The sequence below is a fragment of the Triturus cristatus genome, chromosome 5_2, assembly GCF_964204655.1.
Source record: "Triturus cristatus chromosome 5_2, aTriCri1.1, whole genome shotgun sequence".
In the NCBI taxonomy this organism is placed as follows: Eukaryota; Metazoa; Chordata; class Amphibia; order Caudata; family Salamandridae; genus Triturus; species Triturus cristatus.
In genome coordinates, this window is record NC_140588.1 from 965,747,524 (window position 1) to 965,768,096 (window position 20,573).

General features: G+C 41.9%; 1 protein-coding gene across 4 annotated transcripts in view; it reads right to left on the reverse strand.

Moving 5' to 3' along the window:
* GUCY2F (guanylate cyclase 2F, retinal) overlaps positions 1-20,573 on the reverse strand; it is a 347,423-nt gene that overhangs the window by 200,739 nt on the left and 126,111 nt on the right. For all 4 annotated transcript variants that reach the window (XM_085608170.1, XM_085608167.1, XM_085608168.1 and 1 more), the window contains exon 5: positions 10,038-10,122. In XM_085608170.1, coding sequence (XP_085464296.1) covers positions 10,038-10,122 — 85 coding nt within the window. The remainder of the gene's footprint in view (positions 1-10,037; positions 10,123-20,573) is intronic.

The following is a 20,573-nucleotide window of genomic DNA, read 5'->3' on the forward strand; positions in this document are numbered from 1 at the left end:
TCTTCCTGTGGGAAAGTGCCTTTCATAAATGTATGTACAGTTCTTCTGATTGGTTTAATCCATATGGGGTCATGGACCGCAAATTTAAAATATGACACGATTCTTTTTGACGTAATATTTTTTCCCTGTTTCCACCACGAGAGCTCATCGGTACTGCTTCAATGCCATAAAATCTTAAAAGTTTCCAATTAGCATTGTGGTGTATTTCCATATGTTTAGCTATGGCATTGTTCCTGTCTTTATTTTTGGTCGCTCGTACATGCTCCAATATACGTGTTTTTAATTCACAGATGGTGGATCCAACATATCTTAAAGGGCAAAGACATTCTACCACATAAACTATATATTGGCTCTTACAAGTTATCAAAGTCGTGATTTCCCAATTTTTATTGTTCGCCATCTTCACATCCCTTATTGGCTTAGCAATTTCGCAGACTTTGCAATTGTAGCATTTTGTGAAACCCGTTGTTCGTAACCAGGATTCTCTTGAATGTTTAGCTATGAAGTGGCTGTGTGTTAGGCGGTCCTTCAAACTTCTTGCCCTTCTGAATGTTATCACTGGGTGGCCACCCATTTTTTCACCCATCATGTTATCCATTGTCAGAATCTTCCAATTCTTCTTCAGAATGTAAGTGATATCTTTCGCTTCTTGGCTGTAATCTGTGATCAATCTTATAGGCTCTTCCATATTGTCTAGTTCTTGCTGTTTTAGGATTAAGCATTCTGCCCTGGTTTTTTGATTGGCTCTGTTCCAACTTGTGATTAGGCTTTTTTTGGGATATTTTCTCCGTATGAATCTTTGTACTGTGTTGCCACTGTGTTTTAACCAATCTTCCTCTTCACTGCAGATTCTCCGCAATCGAAGCAACCAGTTTCCACCAGCCATCAACAATTTCTAGCATACCATATGGAGAATTTCTTCGATTGAAGATGTTTGAAGGACCGCCTAACACACAGCCACTTCATAGCTAAACATTCAAGAGAATCCTGGTTACGAACAACGGGTTTCACAAAATGCTACAATTGCAAAGTCTGCGAAATTGCTAAGCCAATAAGGGATGTGAAGATGGCGAACAATAAAAATTGGGAAATCACGACTTTGATAACTTGTAAGAGCCAATATATAGTTTATGTGGTAGAATGTCCTTGCCCTTTAAGATATGTTGGATCCACCATCTGTGAATTAAAAAAACGTATATTGGAGCATGTACGAGCGACCAAAAATAAAGACAGGAACAATGCCATAGCTAAACATATGGAAATACACCACAATGCTAATTGGAAACTTTTAAGATTTTATGGCATTGAAGCAGTACCGATGAGCTCTCGTGGTGGAAACAGGGAAAAAATATTACGTCAAAAAGAATCGTGTCATATTTTAAATTTGCGGTCCATGACCCCATATGGATTAAACCAATCAGAAGAACTGTACATACATTTATGAAAGGCACTTTCCCACAGGAAGAGGCAAATAATTATACGTCAGCCCACTGGAGGGCTTAACTAAAACAGATGACAAGAATAATTGAGTACTTGGACATAAATAAAGTAAATGGAGCATGAAAAACACGTAAAAGAATTACTGCAATGCCCACCACAGGGCTAAATCAAACCTGTTGCAACAACGAAGAACATTTTTGAATAGGTAAAAGAGCCCACTGGAGGGCTTATAAATAAATGGGAATGGAGCACGAAAAACACGCAAAAGAATTATTGCAATGCCCACCATTGGGCCAAATTAAACCTGTTGCAACAACGAAGAACAATTTTGAACTGGCAAAAGAAACTGAAGGACAATAACTAACAAAAAAATTAAATGTTAAAATGTATCTCTGTTGAATGTTCTAATGCGAACTACAAGACCCATAAACCTGTGGGGCATCACAAGGGTGGGAACAGGAAATTGGTGTCATGGGACTTCCTTCAAATATCTTTATTTAAAACAGTTTGTTTAACATTTGTAAAAACGACGACTGTGAGCAAGGTAGCGGAGCATACCGAAACGCGTTGGTCAATCTATTGGTTTTGCTAAACTATGGAATTTTGGAAATAAAGAAAAGCAAATTGGAAAGCTGTTGGAGTGCGACCTACTTCTTCCGTAGGGAGGATTTGTTACAATATTGGCGGTTTGGTTCAACCGCGAGGCAACGCACCCGCCGAGTAGCGGCCGGAGCAAAGTAAAACGGAACCACCTGTGAGGATATATAGATATATATAGATATATATAGATATATATAAATATATATATATACACACACACAAACACACACATACATATGGGTGTATATATGTATATGTATACAAGATTTGGTGGTGTAGTTTTTGAGATATTTAAGTTAAAATAATACAGATATACTGTGAAGCGAGTCCTTGCAGTTGACCCGCGGATCCTACTAAAATTTGATTGGCTGCAAACACTTCAACCGGGAAGTGTTGTCAGCCAGCTTGGGAATAGGCTTGGGCCAAGTCCCACAGAAAAGGCATCGGATCTACACCAAATAACCAAAAGATAGAATTAATTTAAATAAGTACTCTTTCTGGACCAAGAGGTAGCTTTCTGCAAAGTTTGGTATAATACTGTCCAGCAGTTCGGGCTGTAGTTGGGTTCAAAACTCTCTATGGAAATTAAAATTGGAAAAACACTTCTTTTGACCCTTCTTTTTCTCGACACCCACTTGACAGATTACCTACTGGTGACCGCGTGTGTGTCTGTGTGTAATAATGGTAAGTGTTTGCCAAGTGTTGAGTAGAACTATGCCAAAGCTATTAGCAAATATATGTTTTTTTACCCCCTCCTCCATTTAACTCTGCCCCATGCCTTCCTGGATCTGCATGAATCTTGAGAGTCATGCAGGCTTAACATGTTAACAGTCTGGAAATGCTATGCAGAATCATTAAAGAGTACCAAAGTTATTAGAATATGAAACCGCTTTTGCCTCCTCATCCCTTTTAACTTTGCTCCTCCTTCATTAATCTGGGTGACACTTGGCATAGCAAACATATTAAATGTCTAACAAATTTAATTTGGATTCAGCAAATTATGTCAACTGATGCCATATATATTAGCAATGGACATTTTTTGGACCTTTCAAATGTGCCTCCCTTGACGAATCTGCACAAATTTAAACATACTGAGAGTAAGCTAAACATGCTAAGCATCTGCCGGATTTTGTGCAAATTTGTCAGTGCTAACACTAAATGCAAATCAAAAATATACCTTTCCAACTGTTAAGAAATCTGTAAAATGTAACCCCTTCATGCTCAGACAGGAACACTTTTTAAATGGTAACTTCTCAAAAATTACTGAACGAATTTACACCAAATCAAGCAAAGGCAATTCTTTCAGTGAAGTTCTACAGGAAACAAACACTTCATTTAAGTCAATCTTTGTCATGAAATTTTGTTTCACTTTCAGACACATTCATGTTCTCATCCCAGGCACTGTTATCAACGTAGCAGTTATTTTAACAAGGCATTAAGAGTGTAGAACACTCCCAGTTATTTTGCATTTTTATAATCCAATGTGTTGAATGTCTTGAATAGTAAAATGTTCCTAGTAATATTGGTAGCAGTTACAACCCGCAATAAGCAGCAGTGACAGGATGGGCACACATGCACTCTCTTCCACAAAGACACACATATACTCACACCCATCCACATAATTCACAAGCGCACACATACACCCAGCATTCATAAGCATATACACGCGCACACATCCTTTCGCAACACACACATGCACAAGCAGATACATTCATACATACACACATGAATTCATCATTCAGGTTGGTTGGTGGAAAAAAATGAATGGCCCAACACCATGGTAGTTTTCTCCAATGGTGTTGCGGTCATTTTTTTTTATGTTTACTGTCCTTCATTCCCAAGAATTATTCTGGTGGTGATGGGCAGTAACGAAAAAGCCATCTGACTTCCCACTGTACATAGGGGAAACCATAGGATGGCTAACTTCTGACAACCCATACTCCATAGGGACTTCGGAGGAAGATTTATGCAGATGGAGTACATTTTACTCCTTCGACGTAAACATGGCAGTCCGCCTGACGAAGGACCTGGTATAGAGTTTAGCAGACAAGGTAGTCACCATTGTTAAGAAGTACCCTAATCACCAAACTCTAATTTATGCCCTTATTACCTTAACTTAGGAAATCCCCCTCTTTTTAGGCATTAGTTATTGTAGTGTACATACTCCCTCCTTCCCAGCCCTAACATTGAACCTTTGACTGGGGTCAATCTGCTACACCCAACCACATGCTTTATCTACTGGTGTAAATCTCTGAATGTGAATCAGGATTTGGGAATCAGCCATGTAGATGGCTTCTTATGCACTTAAAATGAACTTGAGTGGTGTATAATAGGAAGAGAATTTGATTCTATTTAAGTATTTAAAAACATATTAAATGTACAAAATGACTGAGATCCTCATTTACAGTTTGGCGGGTAGGCCACAGTCTGGCAGGGTGGTAGAGGTCATGGCAGGCAGCAGTCCGGCCATGACCTCTGCCACCCGAGCTGACTACTGACTGCCATAGTTAGAGATCGGCTCATATAAAGGCACTAAACGTTTGTTGAGTAGCTGCCATCTTTCTTGCGGCCCCTCAGCAATCTTTGTGTTTTACAAAAACAAACTTCCAGACTGGGAGTATGTGTTTTAAAACAAAATGCTGAAGACCCTGACACCCAAGAAGATTGGTATCCCAGGGTGATACTGCTGCTTAGGGCTGCCAGGCTTTCCTTGAAGTCCTGATCAGTAAACAAGTAATCTGCTAATATTAAGAATTTTGGAGTAATCCTGGACTCTGTCATATACACGAGTGCCGTGACTTGTTATAGGTGCTCACCCCTCTCCCATCCACCTCTGTCCTGCCCCTTCCACCCATTAATGAGGCCATTGCCACTCAGATGATGTCCACAGTGCCTAAGAAGATTTCTGACACCCAGGATTGTGGCTGCCAAGTTGTAACCTCCTCCCTCTCCATCACCAGCACAGTCAATCCTGTCCCCAGGTGGGCACTCCAAAAGCGGTGACCGTATGCCCCAATCATGTGGAAGGCTACAGCAGGATTCAAATATCTGCTGCAAGATCCAAGAATCTTGGCATTCGAGGATTTACAGCAGAATTGAAGGATCCAGGATTTAGTGGTTCTACTGCAGGTTTTGAGGATCCCACCGTCTACAGAAGTCATAACAATGGTATGACCAGGTGTTCCGGTGCTTGGCTTTCCTCTCTGTTGATGAGAGAAGCCTTTGCTTGGATTCTGCTCTATGCCTGTGTTTGGCTCATTTCTACACATCTATTCGTGGCTCCCTATTTCACATTATCTTCAAGTCAGATGTTAACAATATTCTTCCAGATGTTTTCTATTTGCAGAGCTTCTTGAAATTCCTTCTGCTGTGTCATCTCACAGACTTTCCTTGCATCAGTGGAATTACTTGACATTTCCCAGGGCTGTGGTCAGAGGCCTCAGGTTACTGATAGCTAGGAAGAGTTAGATTTTACTTATAGAAACTGTCTCTTGGGCCTCCACAATGTTGTATGTGGATTATGTGTAAACCTTTGTTTGTGATCAGTGTCTCAAGTTATGCAGCATTAATAACTGCTATAGAACATAAGAAGAAGCTAAGTTTCAGCAATATTCGTTTGGCTCTAACAAGATAAGGGTTATGTGCCATTGATATATTGAAGGTTTACCATAGTGCTTCAGTAACTAGGGTAAATCTTGTCTCTGTCTCATCTCCTGTAGAAAGTTGTCATTTATGTGAAATGCAGGAAAATGAAAAAATCACTTCTAATTTAAGTTGATATAAAAGCAGTGTACTAGTAGTCTTGTTATGTTTGCTATAAAAAAAAAAAGCTGTGACTGATGACAGACTGCAGAAAATGCATGAGAAGCTCCATCTTTCGAGACAAACTCTGTGACTAAAAAGGCCTCTTGTGTGCCTTCAATCACTTCCCCATTCCCTGTCTCCCCTCTTTGCCGGCAGCGTCAAACGCAGTCGTGAACATGGTCGGCGCTGTCAACAGCGAAAGAGACTGGTCTTTCCCACAGCAACATTCGGATGTCCAGATTAATGGTCACTTTAGTCTGACAGAATGCATTCAGTTAATCATTTTAACCTCTATTTCTTCACAGAAAAGGCTAAAAACATATGAAAATGTTTTGCTAATATTGTAAATGCAACATTATTGTAGGCAATTATTTCTTATATGATGCCATGACAGTGGTAAGTTTGTGGTGCTGACTGTAAAAGGATTACTCGGTCTAGTACAGCAAATTCGACTTTTGTTTGTGGGCTCCTGGTATTATTCAACTTATTGAACCTCATGTTTTTTGCTGGTGAAATGACACTTTGCACTGTTACACTGCCATCCACTGCTTCCATGCATGTCCTCTGTTCCTAAAACCGTACCTTTAAATTCACTACACCCAATTGGTATATTCCATGTTCATCTAAGGTCATGGAAATTGGAGCAGAAGTTGCAACAGTGGCAAGGAAGTTATTCGCTGTTGTTAAACGTGACCTGCTGTGTGTGGTTACACCACCCACATACATGACAAATGTGAATAGATTCAGACTGCCCCGTTGTGATTTGGCTGGACTGCAGATTAAAAGCACTGGAGCCCAGCCATCCACATGGCACGAAAAAGTATTTGTCATGTAGACAAAAATGCTTTTTGTATATATTTTTTTCCCCCTATTTTTTTATATAACGCAAACTAGACCCGATACATCGGGTATCAGAGCGCTTTACATGAGCACCAGTTTCGTTACAGATGAACACATTAATTTTTTTGTTAGGCATGGGGAGATTAGGTGATTTGCCCAGAATCACACGATGTTGAGCGTCATTGCCGAGACTCTAACCCGGTTCCTCTGGTCCGAGGTCGAAAGCTCTAACCGTAAGGCTACATCCTCTCCCCTTTACTATTACCTAGTACACCTCTAAAGGTTCCCAAACGTGCTTAATATATAAAAGTGGGGCCTTCGAGATGTTAGTGAAAACCATGGTTCTACGGACAACGGTTGCAAAAAAGTTGCTTATCATTGCATAGATAAAAATCCATTTCCATGAGCAGACCTAGCTATGGATAAAATTATGTTCATTTAACTTGTTCAGGGAGTATTCAATTAATTAATGTTCTTACACATGTAATTCAATGGTGAAAGTAGATTTTTCATGATGTTAGTGGAAAACTAACCTTGTAAAAGTGTACTTTGTGTTACTGGAGAGCAAAAGAAAGAATATTTAAAGTCTGCTGGCACTCAGGGACTGGAACTGCTTTCCAAGGTTAAATTGTTTGGCTGATGAACCCCTGTATTTAAAGAAAGACCAGCTGACCAGTTTTGGACTGGACCCTCAAAGATCTCTGCCTGGAGAAAGGCCTGTTGTCTAAATTCCTGCCCAGCATACCTAAGGGCTGTAAGAATGACCAGAAGGATCTCTCCCAGTAGTTAGAACTTTGTGTAACCTGGTCATTTTTTCCACCTCCAGAGTACCTGCACAAGGGACTGTGGGGAGATGTACCCTCAGTGGGCAAGATATCCAGGTATATACTGCTCAGAGCTTATGCTGTCCAGGAAAAACACTTCAGCAGGCCCTCCCATTAACCCCTTCGCTGCGGCGGAAATTCCGCCGCAGCGCTGGGGGGTGCGGGGGGGCAGCGCGGTGGCGCGGTGCTCATGACGGAGCCACTCCGTCATGAGCCACGGTTGGGCTGTGCTCATGACGGAGTGGTTCCGTCATGACTCCGCCCACAGCGCTAATCGCCCGCACAGGCGGGGAATTAGCGCCGCGTGGGCGGCGCGGCCGCCAACGGCCGCAGCATGACGGAACCACTCCGTCATGAGCTCACGGCTCATGACGGCGTGGTTCCGTCATGAGCACGGAACGAGTTAAAGGTTTCTGGACTCATGGAGACTTGCACAGCTCCAGCCTCTTGCATTGTGTCTGAAGGTAATACCTCGGTGGCAGAGTGCTGTCAGTCCAGGAGCTCAACAACGATGCATCTGTTTTTAGGGGATGTTTAATGACTGCACAATCCTGCTTTACCCTGTCGGCGGACCAAGAAAAATGAAAAATCTTCTAAGTCTCAAAGTAAAGCTTTAACCAGTGTGGCTCGCTTGGCTCACTGAACCCCAGTTCAATCACAATTGGCCTGAAACCCCACCTATGTGGCAAAAACTGTAACTTCCAAAAGGCACTTAGAGTTTTCTTGGGGCTTGTTGCTGCAAAGCTTTACAAATCCATTATCCAGTTCCGCCTATCTGATTTTGATCATTGTTGTGTCTTTTTGCTCATCAAATTGCTTTTGATGTTTATAATTTAGGAATTGTAATGTTTGGTGCATTTGCCTGGGGAATTGAATACGGTTTGTGCCATTGCTACCAGGGTTCACGTTACAGATAGTTCCCGGGGGTGCAACATGCATGTGTGCCTGCTTTTTGCACCCGAGGGGCACTATGTTTTTAGAAAAGGAACCGCAGACACTTGTGCAGCCCCTTCTGTAACACTGATAGAGATGGTACACATGTAGCGCCAGCGCTATCTTCAAAGGGCTTTCTCTCATTTGCATCGGGGCGTGGGCCCATGCAAATGGTTAAATCACTGTGCCATATAATGGATGCGGGCGCCCTTAGTAGGTAGTGGCGGCCGGCAGGGGGAGAAGAGGGGGGACGCTGGGCACAATGTAAAATAAAAAAATTAATAGACTTACCTTTCCACCGGGTCTCACGTCTCCGCTCGTGCTCTCCTCCGTCTCGAACCCCAGGAAGCACAGCCAGTCTCCACTAACCAATCACAACGCTGCAATGCAGCGTTGTGATTGGTAAGCACCCAGGCTCCCCTGACCAATCACAATGCTGCAATGCAGCGTTGTTATTGGTCTGAGAGTGGTGGTTCAGTGCTCAGCCAGGGGACTGGGGGCATGGGCACGTTCTCCACGCAGGCTGTAATGCAGCCTGCATGGGGAACAGGGAATGTGCGCATGACTGTTTTGGGCAGCCCGAGAGGATTGACCAAGCAGTCATTGCGCACGTAGGAGGGTTCAACCACTGCTCCCTGGTCTGCAGACCCGCCCCGTCACAGAAAGCTTCCACTGGAGGAGGCCAAAATAAAATAATAATAACATTACATTATTATCATTGTATTTTTTCCTCTTTTAACTGCTTCAAGGCAGTGGGGCGACGCTCCTCCGCCTTAGCGGAGGAGCCGCCATTGTTAGGAGGTGCACTGAAGTTGCACCACAAAAGGGTGGCACACTTTCAGTGCGCCCCCCAAGGGCAGCCCTCTGGATCAGTGAAAGGGGGTTCCATGGGCTCCCTAGACATTTCCCTGCAGGTAGGTGTAGTCACTCACTAACCAACCCGCAAGGGGTTTCTCTGCCTAGGCTGGTTGCCGTCTGCACTATGAAACACCAAGCGGCTTTGAAGCAGCAGCTCCATATTGCACTGAATGCCTGCCCCCCGGGCTGCACATGTTTGCGCTGCACTGGGGGAAGACCATTCATTGTATTAGGGCGCACTAGTGCAAATAAAGACAGTGCGTCCTATCGCTAACTCATGCCCTGGAATTGAACATAGCTTCTTTAAAACTATACTGTGAGCTAACCAGACTGTGTTTACTTACTGCACAAAAAGCCAACTGTCTTATATCTAGCAATAAAATAAAGGAGCCACCTGAAACTATTGGCATTTGTCAACAGAATTCCATCCTGCAGGTCCTCAACATCTAAAACAGAAACTCATGCAGGGCTCCAAAGCCAATCTATGATCCGATATTTGGGAATCAACATCGCAAAAGCCAGGGCAGTTTTGGTGAGAAGTCCTTCTCAATACCACATTCTATTCACAGACGTAAGAGGAAAAATTATTATTTTCTTATTAAACACCATAAAACCTGTACTTTGGGCTATTCTTCCTCCTATGTCATGAGCTAGTATGGGAGTGGTTCTGTTATAAAAATCTAAAATTAATACAATAATCATTTTCATTACATGTCACTGACAGATAAAAAATCATACCTTATAGCATACACAAGTCCATTAAAAGAACCAATGGCTAAAAGTACGCAGAGAGAGCCCATCAAGGCAAAAGCTGGATCAATACCTACGTGAAAGAGAAAAGAAAGGCATAAGAAAACCTTCATCAGAGCCCAAAAAATGATTGTATGCAACTTTTAATGAAAACACATACTCTGTACTCTACATATGTTCTATACATGTATACATGCATTCTGTACTGAACGGCACCAGATTCTTTACAACCAATAATTAAAATAAACTTCTTTATTTCCTAAAACTCAAATACATTGCCCTGATTACTGCCTTTGACCTTTGTGTGGACAGTGCCTGGTAACACTTTTTTCAAGTATTTTTTTGAACTGATTGAAATCCTGGCAGCAACTCTGAATAATTGTTGAATATCTGTCCTGATGATGACCTTGTTCAATTTCTGGCATATGCAAGGGTGGTGCCCCCCTGCTGAAATGCAGAAGAAAAATAATTGTCATTTTATTTTTCACTTCCAGAGTCACTTAGTCTAGGGCAGGGCCAGGGCCACTGAAAGTGCGCATGAGAGTTTGGGCGGCAGTCTTAGGATGGCCAAACCGACATGCGCACTTGGATATCTCCAGACTGTTCCTAGAAGATATCAGCAGTACTCAGGAGGACATCATACCAGTCCCTGCTCGAGTTTGAAACCGGCCCGCTGCGCCCAATCCCAGCGCTTCTCCCATGCTGGGAGTAGTAGCATGAGAGAAGCGCTGGGGTGCATGGGGAGTCTGGGAGCAGAAAAGCAGCGAGGCACGGCATAGGAGCAGAAGATCGCAGCGGCCGGCAGCAAAAGGTACGTCATCCACTTTTACATTTTCTTCCCACGTGCTGCCCCTACCCCACCCACCATGCCGGATTGCCAGCAGCCACCGCTGGGCATATGAAGTCAAAACTGTGATGACTTTAGGAACCTATCTGATTCTTTCCTCGTTCTATAATTGCTCACGAACTCTGTATACAGACCTGTTGGTTGTTAACTGATCATACTTATGTGCTGTTGATTTAAATTGTAGATATATTTGACTTCCTTCTGTGCATATTCACTGTCTCTCTGCACCGCCTGCACTGTTGAATCACACTGCTAATATCTATGTTTTACTATAGAAGTAAACATTACCCAAAGGATTAAACTGTGTTACACAGCCAAGAACAATTTATAAATAAAACGACACATATTAAGAAACAGTACAGTACAGGCCAGTTATTATTGGATTTTCATTAACTGTGCAATGTCTAGGCGAGACTCTCATGGGCAGTGGCTACTAAATTCACTTTTACTTAATCCTCGTGTGGAATATTGTTTTTCGTTTATGTTTATACCTGGTTCAGGTTACTGGATCCCCCTGTATTTTCTCATTTTTAGATACAGGAGATTTTGTAGCCTGAGAGGACGTAGCAGCAACATTCCCCTCCAACTGTAATCCCCTGCTGCCATTGAATAAACATATTGTTTGTTTATTAACAAAACTCATTCTGACATATCAAACACATTTGCTGATATCAGAAAGAAATTACTTTCCTGTGACCTTGGTAAACACAAGTATAACACATCAATACGTACAATATATACCTCAGAGGAGAAACATATTTCGCTCTATAAAAACACATCTCCATATTTACTAACTGTAACTTAAAGAGTTTTAAAGTCGTTTACAGTATAGGGAGACATCCTTTCAAAACAATCTGCTTAGCAGCCCTTAATAATTAACCACTCTGGGGGGGCAAGCAACACTATCGGTTACTCTCAAGGACAATAGTGCCACTGTGGTCCCCTCCAGGCAGAATTATGATCCAGAGACTTGACACCTGCAGTGCAGAAGAATCCATAACAGGAAGCCAAAATATTTCAACTATTCATTAAGACCAACATTGTAAGTTTGACCAACATTGTAAGTTTGCTGGTCATATATATTCTCTCTTGATGCAGTCTCTTAGCACAATCACAACCATGTGTAATTTGTTGTATGAAATACAGCACACAAAATACAAACATGGCCACGAAATGTTCCCCTCACTAAAGTAATCTGCCACAGCTGAGCTTTCTTCCGTGTATGGAGACCCTTTCAGTAGATACATGACACAAACAGGTTCACACGTAGTGAAATCCCTCAGTGCTGTTCTTTCTCCAATAATGAACGTTTACATTGGATGCACTGTAGACATGGGCATTGTCTCTTTGTAAGCAAAATGTTAGGTGTTTGTGCTTGTTATTTTAATTGCCTTTACAGACAAAAACTCAGAAGAGGCAGCAGCATTAATAGAACAGCCATCCTAAAAGATAAACTAAAGATTTGACCACACTGGACAATCAACTGTAACGTTTAGAAATGAGCCATAAACATGAGTTGAAAACACACCTCTCTTAAAACAAAATGAAAATATAAAAATCAAAAAGATAGGCTCACATGCACAGAGAATTTGCAGTGGTTAGCGTCCAGGGAGCAAAGACTAAAGTGTGGAAAACTAGCAGCATACAAAAGCTGGGGTGCAAGAAGATATATTATGCTGTTTCATTGGGGTTGATAAATTTCATTGGTAGCATAAAGGAAACAAATTGAATGTTCACATTTGTCTGCACAGTTTTATGGACAAAGGAAGATGTAAAGTGATACATCAATAGCTATTTTCAGTCACTAAGGATAGAGGTATACCTGATGGTCCAATCACCTTAAAAAAGCTGGCTGACAGGGGCTTTAAAAAGGAGGCTGGTCCCCAGGAGCCGATAGCTTTCTTAGCAAAATTTACAAACCCCTCTCTAAATGTCAGACTCCTTTTTGACAGCTATGTCAATGATACAATAAGCAAATGTTTGATTTTGTTATCGGAAACAGATCTATGTTACTAACCAGTATCAGAAATTATTTTAATTAAATTATCTTAGAACTAAGCAGAAGATAAAAAGCTCTCTCGAACAATGGTCTGCACTTCCCCTCACGATTATAGGGAGAGTCTCTCTGGTTAAAATGTCCATTCTTCCCCTATTGATTTTTTTATTCTTAAACGTCCCTATTCGTCTCAATCAATCTTATTTTAGTGAGCTAGATACATTGTTTAGGGAATTTATTTGGGCGAAAAAGGTCCCCAGAGTAAAATTAGCTACAGTTCAGCTGCCCATTAATCAAGGGGGTCTAGCATTTCCGCAGGTACGGACATATTATGAGGCAGCCTTATTGAATCTAGTGGTGGACCTAATACATCACAAATGCATCTATGACAGGTTTTTTTTTAATAAAATGATAGTGGAAGGGGGAACGCAAACGCCCGTCTTTCTAAAAACTGCTAAATTACCAAAGAAAACCCGCTACAAGTCTCTACGAGAAGTCCAATTCAGGCTTCAAGCAGTCTTTAAAAAAAATAGCTCCTCTGTCTTTCAATATTTTAGTTTGGGTGAGTGTAATAGCCTTGGCCTGCATCTGCAATTAAGACACATTGAGATTTGGGGAGAGTGTGGGTTCTCTCAACTCAAACATTTCATTGCCCATAACAAAATAGTATCTTGGCAAGAAATTATGGCCAGGGCAGAAGGTTGTAGAAAGCCCACATTTCTCGAAAATATGCGGATAGTCCATTTCATTTCCAATACTGAGGGCATTTTGAATACTCCACATAATACCATGGTAGAACTTTATGATTCCAAGTGTTCGGGACTTGGGAAATGGTATTCTGTATTACGGAAGGACGAACAGGCAAAGGGTATAGTGTGCCACATTGAAAAAATAGCCAGGGACACTGGATGTAGATTCAGTCTTAAGGAATGGGAAAATATGTGCCTTTTAGGGCATAGGTCCCTACGTGCTGCTAATTTTAAAAGAATGTCCTTTCTATCAAGGTGGCTCGCTTATTGGACCCCGGCTAAGATTCAGAAAAGATACCCCGACCATCTTAATCGGTGTTTCCGCTGCCACCAGGAGGAAGAATGAGGATGGCTGCATATTTTTTTTTCCTGCCTGCAACTTGACCAGTTCTGGGGGGAAATTTTTAATGATATGGGAGTAATTACAGGCATGAGTGTTCTTCCCCAGGCCGAAACTGCATTATTCGGGTGTTCAAGGGACGAGGCCAACTTATCTAGCTCTGATAAGGTTTTTATAGCTATATCTTGTATGGTGGCTCGTTCCTTGATACTTCAAAATTGGAAATCCAAGGAGATCCCAAATCATTTAAATTGGTTTAATAAAATGAAAAGGATTTGGAAATTTGAAGAGGCTTATGCCAAGAGAGTAGGGGGTATAAGGAAATATGAGAAAAATTGGAAAAAATTTGAAGAACTGCTTCTACTCAAGGATAGGTCGTAGAGTTGTTGCGGGGTTTTCTAATTCTGGAAGAGTATTATATATTTTTTATTGGTGTTTAATCTGACAGGTTCAATCGTAAAACCACTATTGACCTCCAAGGGGACTGGGGCAATGATTTTCTATTTTTCTAAATTGTATATGATTTATAACGCACAATTTCAGGGGTCAAATGAAGAAGATTTTGTTTTTTGAATGTGATTTTATTATGCTATTTATTGGCTGCTATTTGCATTTGCACTTTATCTTGTTAACCTGTATTTTATGACTCAAATACTGTGTTTTTCTTTTAAGTGAATTTTTTGCTGCTATTATATTTGCACCTTATGTGGTGATAATATTCGCACTTGATGTTAATAGTACTGTTTTTTACTAAGGTAATTATTGGCTGCTATTGCATTTGCACTTTAATATAGGACTTAATTTTCGTTTTAAATGATCCAAGATGGATCCTATATCACAGTTGAGATACATGTGATTTTGTTGCTATATTCTGCATTTGCACTTTATTTGTTGGTTTGTTAATATCACGATAGAATGCCATGATATAGCATATAAAACACATAGCACCCTGGATGTTGCTTAGTAAGCAGGTGTGTTTTTTTTTTTTTTTTTAGGCCCCAGTTTGTGTTAACATACCAAGTATTAATGGTTTGTCCAATTGTGGTGGTCCATATGTTGTGTTTGAAAATGTGCATCTTGGCACCTTTCTGCTCTACTCAATCAAAAAAAAAAGGGTATGGGAAAGAGGCCACTGTCTTCAAAACCGGCCCCCAGTAACATAACGCCGTATCTCACTCCCGCAAAATCGGCCCCCACCCTTCCAGCCTCCCGGGAAAACGGCCGCTGTCTGCTACGGCCAGTATGGAAGAGGCGTGTTGTAGGCGTCCCTTCCAAATGCTGAATAGGTATCATGTGTATCAATGTTTTGGAACCAAACTCTGGTCACAACGTTGACATTTTTGCACCCCCAAGTTGGGGTGGTAACCCATTTGCGAAATGGAAGGGGTCCTAGGTGAATTGAAAAAGGTTTGCTTGGGAGTAAGCAATGATCCATGGGACCACTGTCTACTCTCAAGAATATTATTGAGGTAGGTTGGAATGCGACTCAATCCAATTTGAACTGAGATATTGTACGTATAAGTTCGGAAAATTATTTACCAGTATTCTGCAAACAGTAAATAGTACATTTATCCCTGTGTCCCTGAGTGCCGTAGATGCATTTCACTAGGTTAATTAAAATTTTTATACACTAGTGCAAATAAACAAGATTCAGTGGAAAAGTATGTTATATATAATCCAACATGCAAAAATATGGGCCTTGGATCATGAACCAATAAGACAATTCTTCTGCCTCCAAGCAGTTTGAGACCGTTGGGATTCTGATGTGGCTTAAAAATGAACAAGCCCCAACCATCTAATCCTCTGTAGACTGTACTAATTGAGCGTTTAGAGGATCTAAATTAAGGTTGGATGCAGTTAAATCTGCAAGCAAAATGATTTCTGCAAACATTCAATATTCTAAAGCTAGTCAGCCAATATCAGTGCACCACTGTAATCTGAGTAACCCGAGGAACAAATTCTTATTTGTAGAAACATGGATGCAACATCCTATCTATCAGTTGTAGAACCTTAACAAAATATACCCTTTTCAAGCCTATGGAGGAGTGCAACTTACTGGTAAAACTGAGACCCAAACACAAAATTACACCCCGCACAGTGTCGGGTTTAGGGGGTGCGACATGTACAGTCACACTGAGCACTAAGCTCAAGGGGGCGCCCTTTGCATGATGGGCAGAGGTGTGACAAGTGCAGCCTGCCTAGAACTTTTGGCCTGGCATTTTCAGGGAGTAATAACAATGGTACAGTAACTCTGCACTTGATGGATGCATCTGTGATTAGCCATGAGTTTTGACTCATGATAAAGAAGTACAGAGGAGTAATGTTTCTGCTGCAAAGCCTAACGTGTGACATTCAGATCACACATTTGTATTTAATGTAGATAGCTCAGTGGGTTACTGCCTTTGTCATAGTGATCCTTTTGCAACTTGACGTTCTTAAGTTACACTCCTTCTCATGTAGTACATTGAGCTATGAACTGGCATCAAAGCGCAGCATGCAAATATCAGGCATAGGTATAGAATCTTTTCATCAATCTTTCGTTATTCTAAGAATGATAAAAAGGGTTCCTTGGGTATTAATACAGTGTTATTAGTATAAGACCCCAATTATTGTGTTAAGTTTCAAATCCTTCAAATCCTGAGTTTATGGGCCGAATGTACTAACACTTTGCACCTGGTTTGCACAGGGCTGGCTTTAACGTTGGTGACGCCCAACCCACACAATGACATCCTTTTTAATGAATTCCCTCACTAGTGCCACCCTCCACTATAGCCCCTTATCTCTTCTAAGCTCCTCTCTTGCTTTTATTTATTATATAGTGCTACTCCTCCCAGTGTTAGAGCGCTTGACATTACACTCATTGTATAGAGACATTGAGTCAGACAAGTGTGTAAACCAATGTGTAGGAAATGTTACGTAAGACAATGAGGACTAAAAGGTGTAGCAGTCACGTCATCCTAACCAGTACACATTATATGTTATGAGTGCTTGATCTGGAGTACGAAGTGGCAAATTTACTTGCACTAATGCACACACACATTATTGCAAGGGTGTGAGCAAGATGTCAGGGACAGGTTTTATATAGGAAGGGTACCCTTCTGGCACACAATTCCATGCTTTGACAAAGTTGAACACGTTACCACTTTGTATGTGTGCTGTACTGTGGAGTACACATACAAAGCTGGAAAGGTTTGGGGAAAATAAATATTTTCTCCAACTTTACACATACCTCAAAGAGGTGTAATTGTTTGATGCAAATCCCTTTCTCCCAAAGTTAGTAGATGAGGGATTCAAGTCAAAATCCATGAATTAGTGCAGGAGAACATCCATGTACCAGCCTTGGTACGCCTCATTGATGCAAAGTAGTGCATAGTGCTACTCTGTGTTACATTAGGGCTACTTTCCAAAGCAATTCAGGATTTGCACTGGAAAGTAAACCCCAAAACAACACTTTGCACTAGGGTTGCATCACGTTTACCTTGAGTTGTACCAATAATTCTAGAGACAAATGGAGTTGGGAACTCTTTTAGCAAATGTCATCCAATAAATTTGGCAAACACAAGGAGATGATGGACGGAGCGCTGAAACTTTTCAGACACTCACCCCCAGTCACAGATCTGGGTTGAATCCATCATCATTCTTTAGCTCACTTCGCCACCTCAGTTCAGACCCAGCTATATGTAAATCAGTCTTGACCCTGTGCATCATGGGTACAGCCCAGCCCAAACTGCCAAGCCAGGAGAATTACAGTAACACTAAACAGCACAAAATAAAAAGAAACCATCACAGAATATTACAGAACCCAGAAAACCTATTAAAAGTTGTCAGATAATTCTGTAAGTGAGAAATGAGAAAACATGGTAGGTTCTTACAAGTGCTTCTTCTTAGAATCCCATAAAACAAAATATTTTTGATCTGACATCAAGAATGAACTACACTCATGTTGGGATGGGAATGCCCCATGCATGGTGAACTCGTCCCGTGTCCTGAGTGCCCGACTATGTGTATCTGATATCCTGACTTTTGAGTTTTAGCCCTGGTGTTACACTAATCCAGATTGTGCCCAGAGGTCTAGGCTTATCCCGGGCATAAATAAGTCCTGCACGTGAACTGAGACCTGCAGGTGTGCACCAAGCATGCCCTTATTTATTGACAGCGGACTACAGTCCCTGGCACATAGAGCGGTGATGGCAGCATAATGTCTTTTTTTATCCTTACTGTGATCAGACCTTTTTATCTAAATCACTGGAGTAAAGGTCTGTTGCCACACTCATGTAAAGTTCCGCTTTTATGCACTTCCAGATCCATGCACTAACATCCACAGAATGTGTTATGCATGTTGATGTGTGTAGCCTATGTGATTGTAATTGTAATTCTGATTAATTTATATATAGCTTAGTACCCCCGACGACTTGTTGAACCGCTTTACAGCGAGTAGCACAAACCGCAGGGCACGATGCACTGTTTCTCTTCCACGTTTTTCACTTCCTCAAAAATTTGGGGAGTTCAGTTCAAGTGGCACTAAACTTTTAAAACTTTCATATTTTCTTTGGATACCAGAAACCAAGGTTTGTGGTTAATTTAGTGGTTATGGCTGGCTATTGCGATTAGTCATGTGCTCTCAAGAATAAATTGAAGGCATTTACTCCGGTTAATCTGTTATGTTTTAATGCAATGTAGATGTGATCATTAGTGGGGGATATGTGGTTTCAGGTGAATGGTTGGTGAGATGGGTAGGATGGTGGAGATTTGGTACTGTTAGATCAGAGGGAAAGAGTTTTAAAGAGGCGAAGTTGTGATATATGAAATTAGGTATCAGCTTTTTGGAGAATTTCAATAAGAAGGATTGAGGCAGATGGACATGAGACTAAGAGAAAGCTATACTCAGAAATAGAGGTATGTGGAGGATGAAAGGTAAGAAGAGGGTCACTCTAAAGTAAGAAAGTATGTCAAGGTCACTTTTTCATGCAGGCTTTTAGGAGTGTAGTGGGGGAAGGTTTTCTGCGATAGCAAGCAATTGGAGAATGTAATCTGTAGAAAGAAGCATTATACAAAGTGCTTCAGATCTGGGGTAGACAGCTTAACCATATGATTCCGACTGTACACATCCCTTAGCCATTAACCCCTTGCACGCTCATGACGGAGCCGCTCCGTCATGAGCCACGGTTGCCGTGTGCTCATGACGGAACGGTTCCGTCATGTCACGGCCGTTGGCGGCCGCTCCGCCTACGCGGCGCTGTTTCCCCGCCTGTGCGGGGGGACAACGCAAATGGGCGGAGTCATGACGGAACCGTTCCGTCATGAGCACAGCTCAACCGTGGCTCATGACGGAGCGGCTCCGTCATGAGCACAGCGCCACCGCGCTGCCCCCCCGCACCCCCCAGCGCTGCGGCGGAATTCCCGCCGCAGCGAAAGGGCTAAGAACCCAACATGTTGTGTGGCAAGTCTGAGACAGCTCTTTTAAACATAGTCTGAAGTATTTCAACCTTGGTACAGGGTCTGTGCGTTGCTCCAGGGGAGCTTGTGTGGAAAAAAGTAAGGTCCCATTTAAAGGTCTTCCCTCACTATCCTGTAAATTAAATGTTTTTCACTCACTCACTAAGTGAGTTTTTTAGCACTGACAGAGAGTGTTTCGTCAATGTGCAGTCAGATTTATACTCTGTTTTGTCATCTAATCCCATCCAAGTGTACGTTGTGCATGTTTGCGTATGTGGCTATTGTAATATATGAATTTACGTATTAGTGAAACACAGTGATAGAGGCCTGTGGGTTCCATTTTGGTTTGTCAGGATGCAGGTGGCAGGAGACCTTGGCAGTGAAGTGAGCACAAAGAAGGCAAGGCTCCTATAGAAATTCGATTTGGTCTTTCCTGTAGCACTGCCACTTGGTAGATGGTGGGAGCGAAGGTGGGTGCAGGCTGTTGTTCCGAGTGAGACGGGTCTTTTAGGGACCCATCCAAATGAATGCTCTTTTTCACTGGTACTCTCTGGGCAGACTTCTTAGATCCTCATGCTGTACAAATCATAGGATCCCCAGGCTTTGGAAGACTAGATGGAGTGGGCGCTCCTTCTCAGTAGCCGCCGCCAAACTATGGAACATTCTGCCTACCTATATCTTAGAAGCTGATTCTTTTATGTCCTTTAAAAACATCTGGAAACTTGCCTTCTCTCATCTCAGAATCTTTGATTCTTGGCTGTGCTGATTCCTCTGTCCTGCACATTGGCACCTTCAAGGTTTACAGAGCTCTATAAATGTTATCCTATCCTAGGTAAAAACCACCCTTTTGTCTCTTTGTGATGACTCTCTTTGTGGCTATTCAGAGCAAGGTGAAGAAGGTACACACCTCTTTGTGCCTCTGTTGTGGGTGCTCTAAGCTGGATACTGCCCCACATCAGCCCACACAAAGGATGTACTTGCAAAACTGCATAAAGAGGTATTTGAATAGGAAGCCACACCAAACCAGTTCTCCTGCCTGCAGTTGTTTCTTGCCTGGGAAAAAGTACACCAGATTTGCAAACTTTATGAACAGCGTGCTTGCTCTGCAGACAAGTGAATCAGTCAATGCGTTGCCTGACATCGCGCCACAAACCCA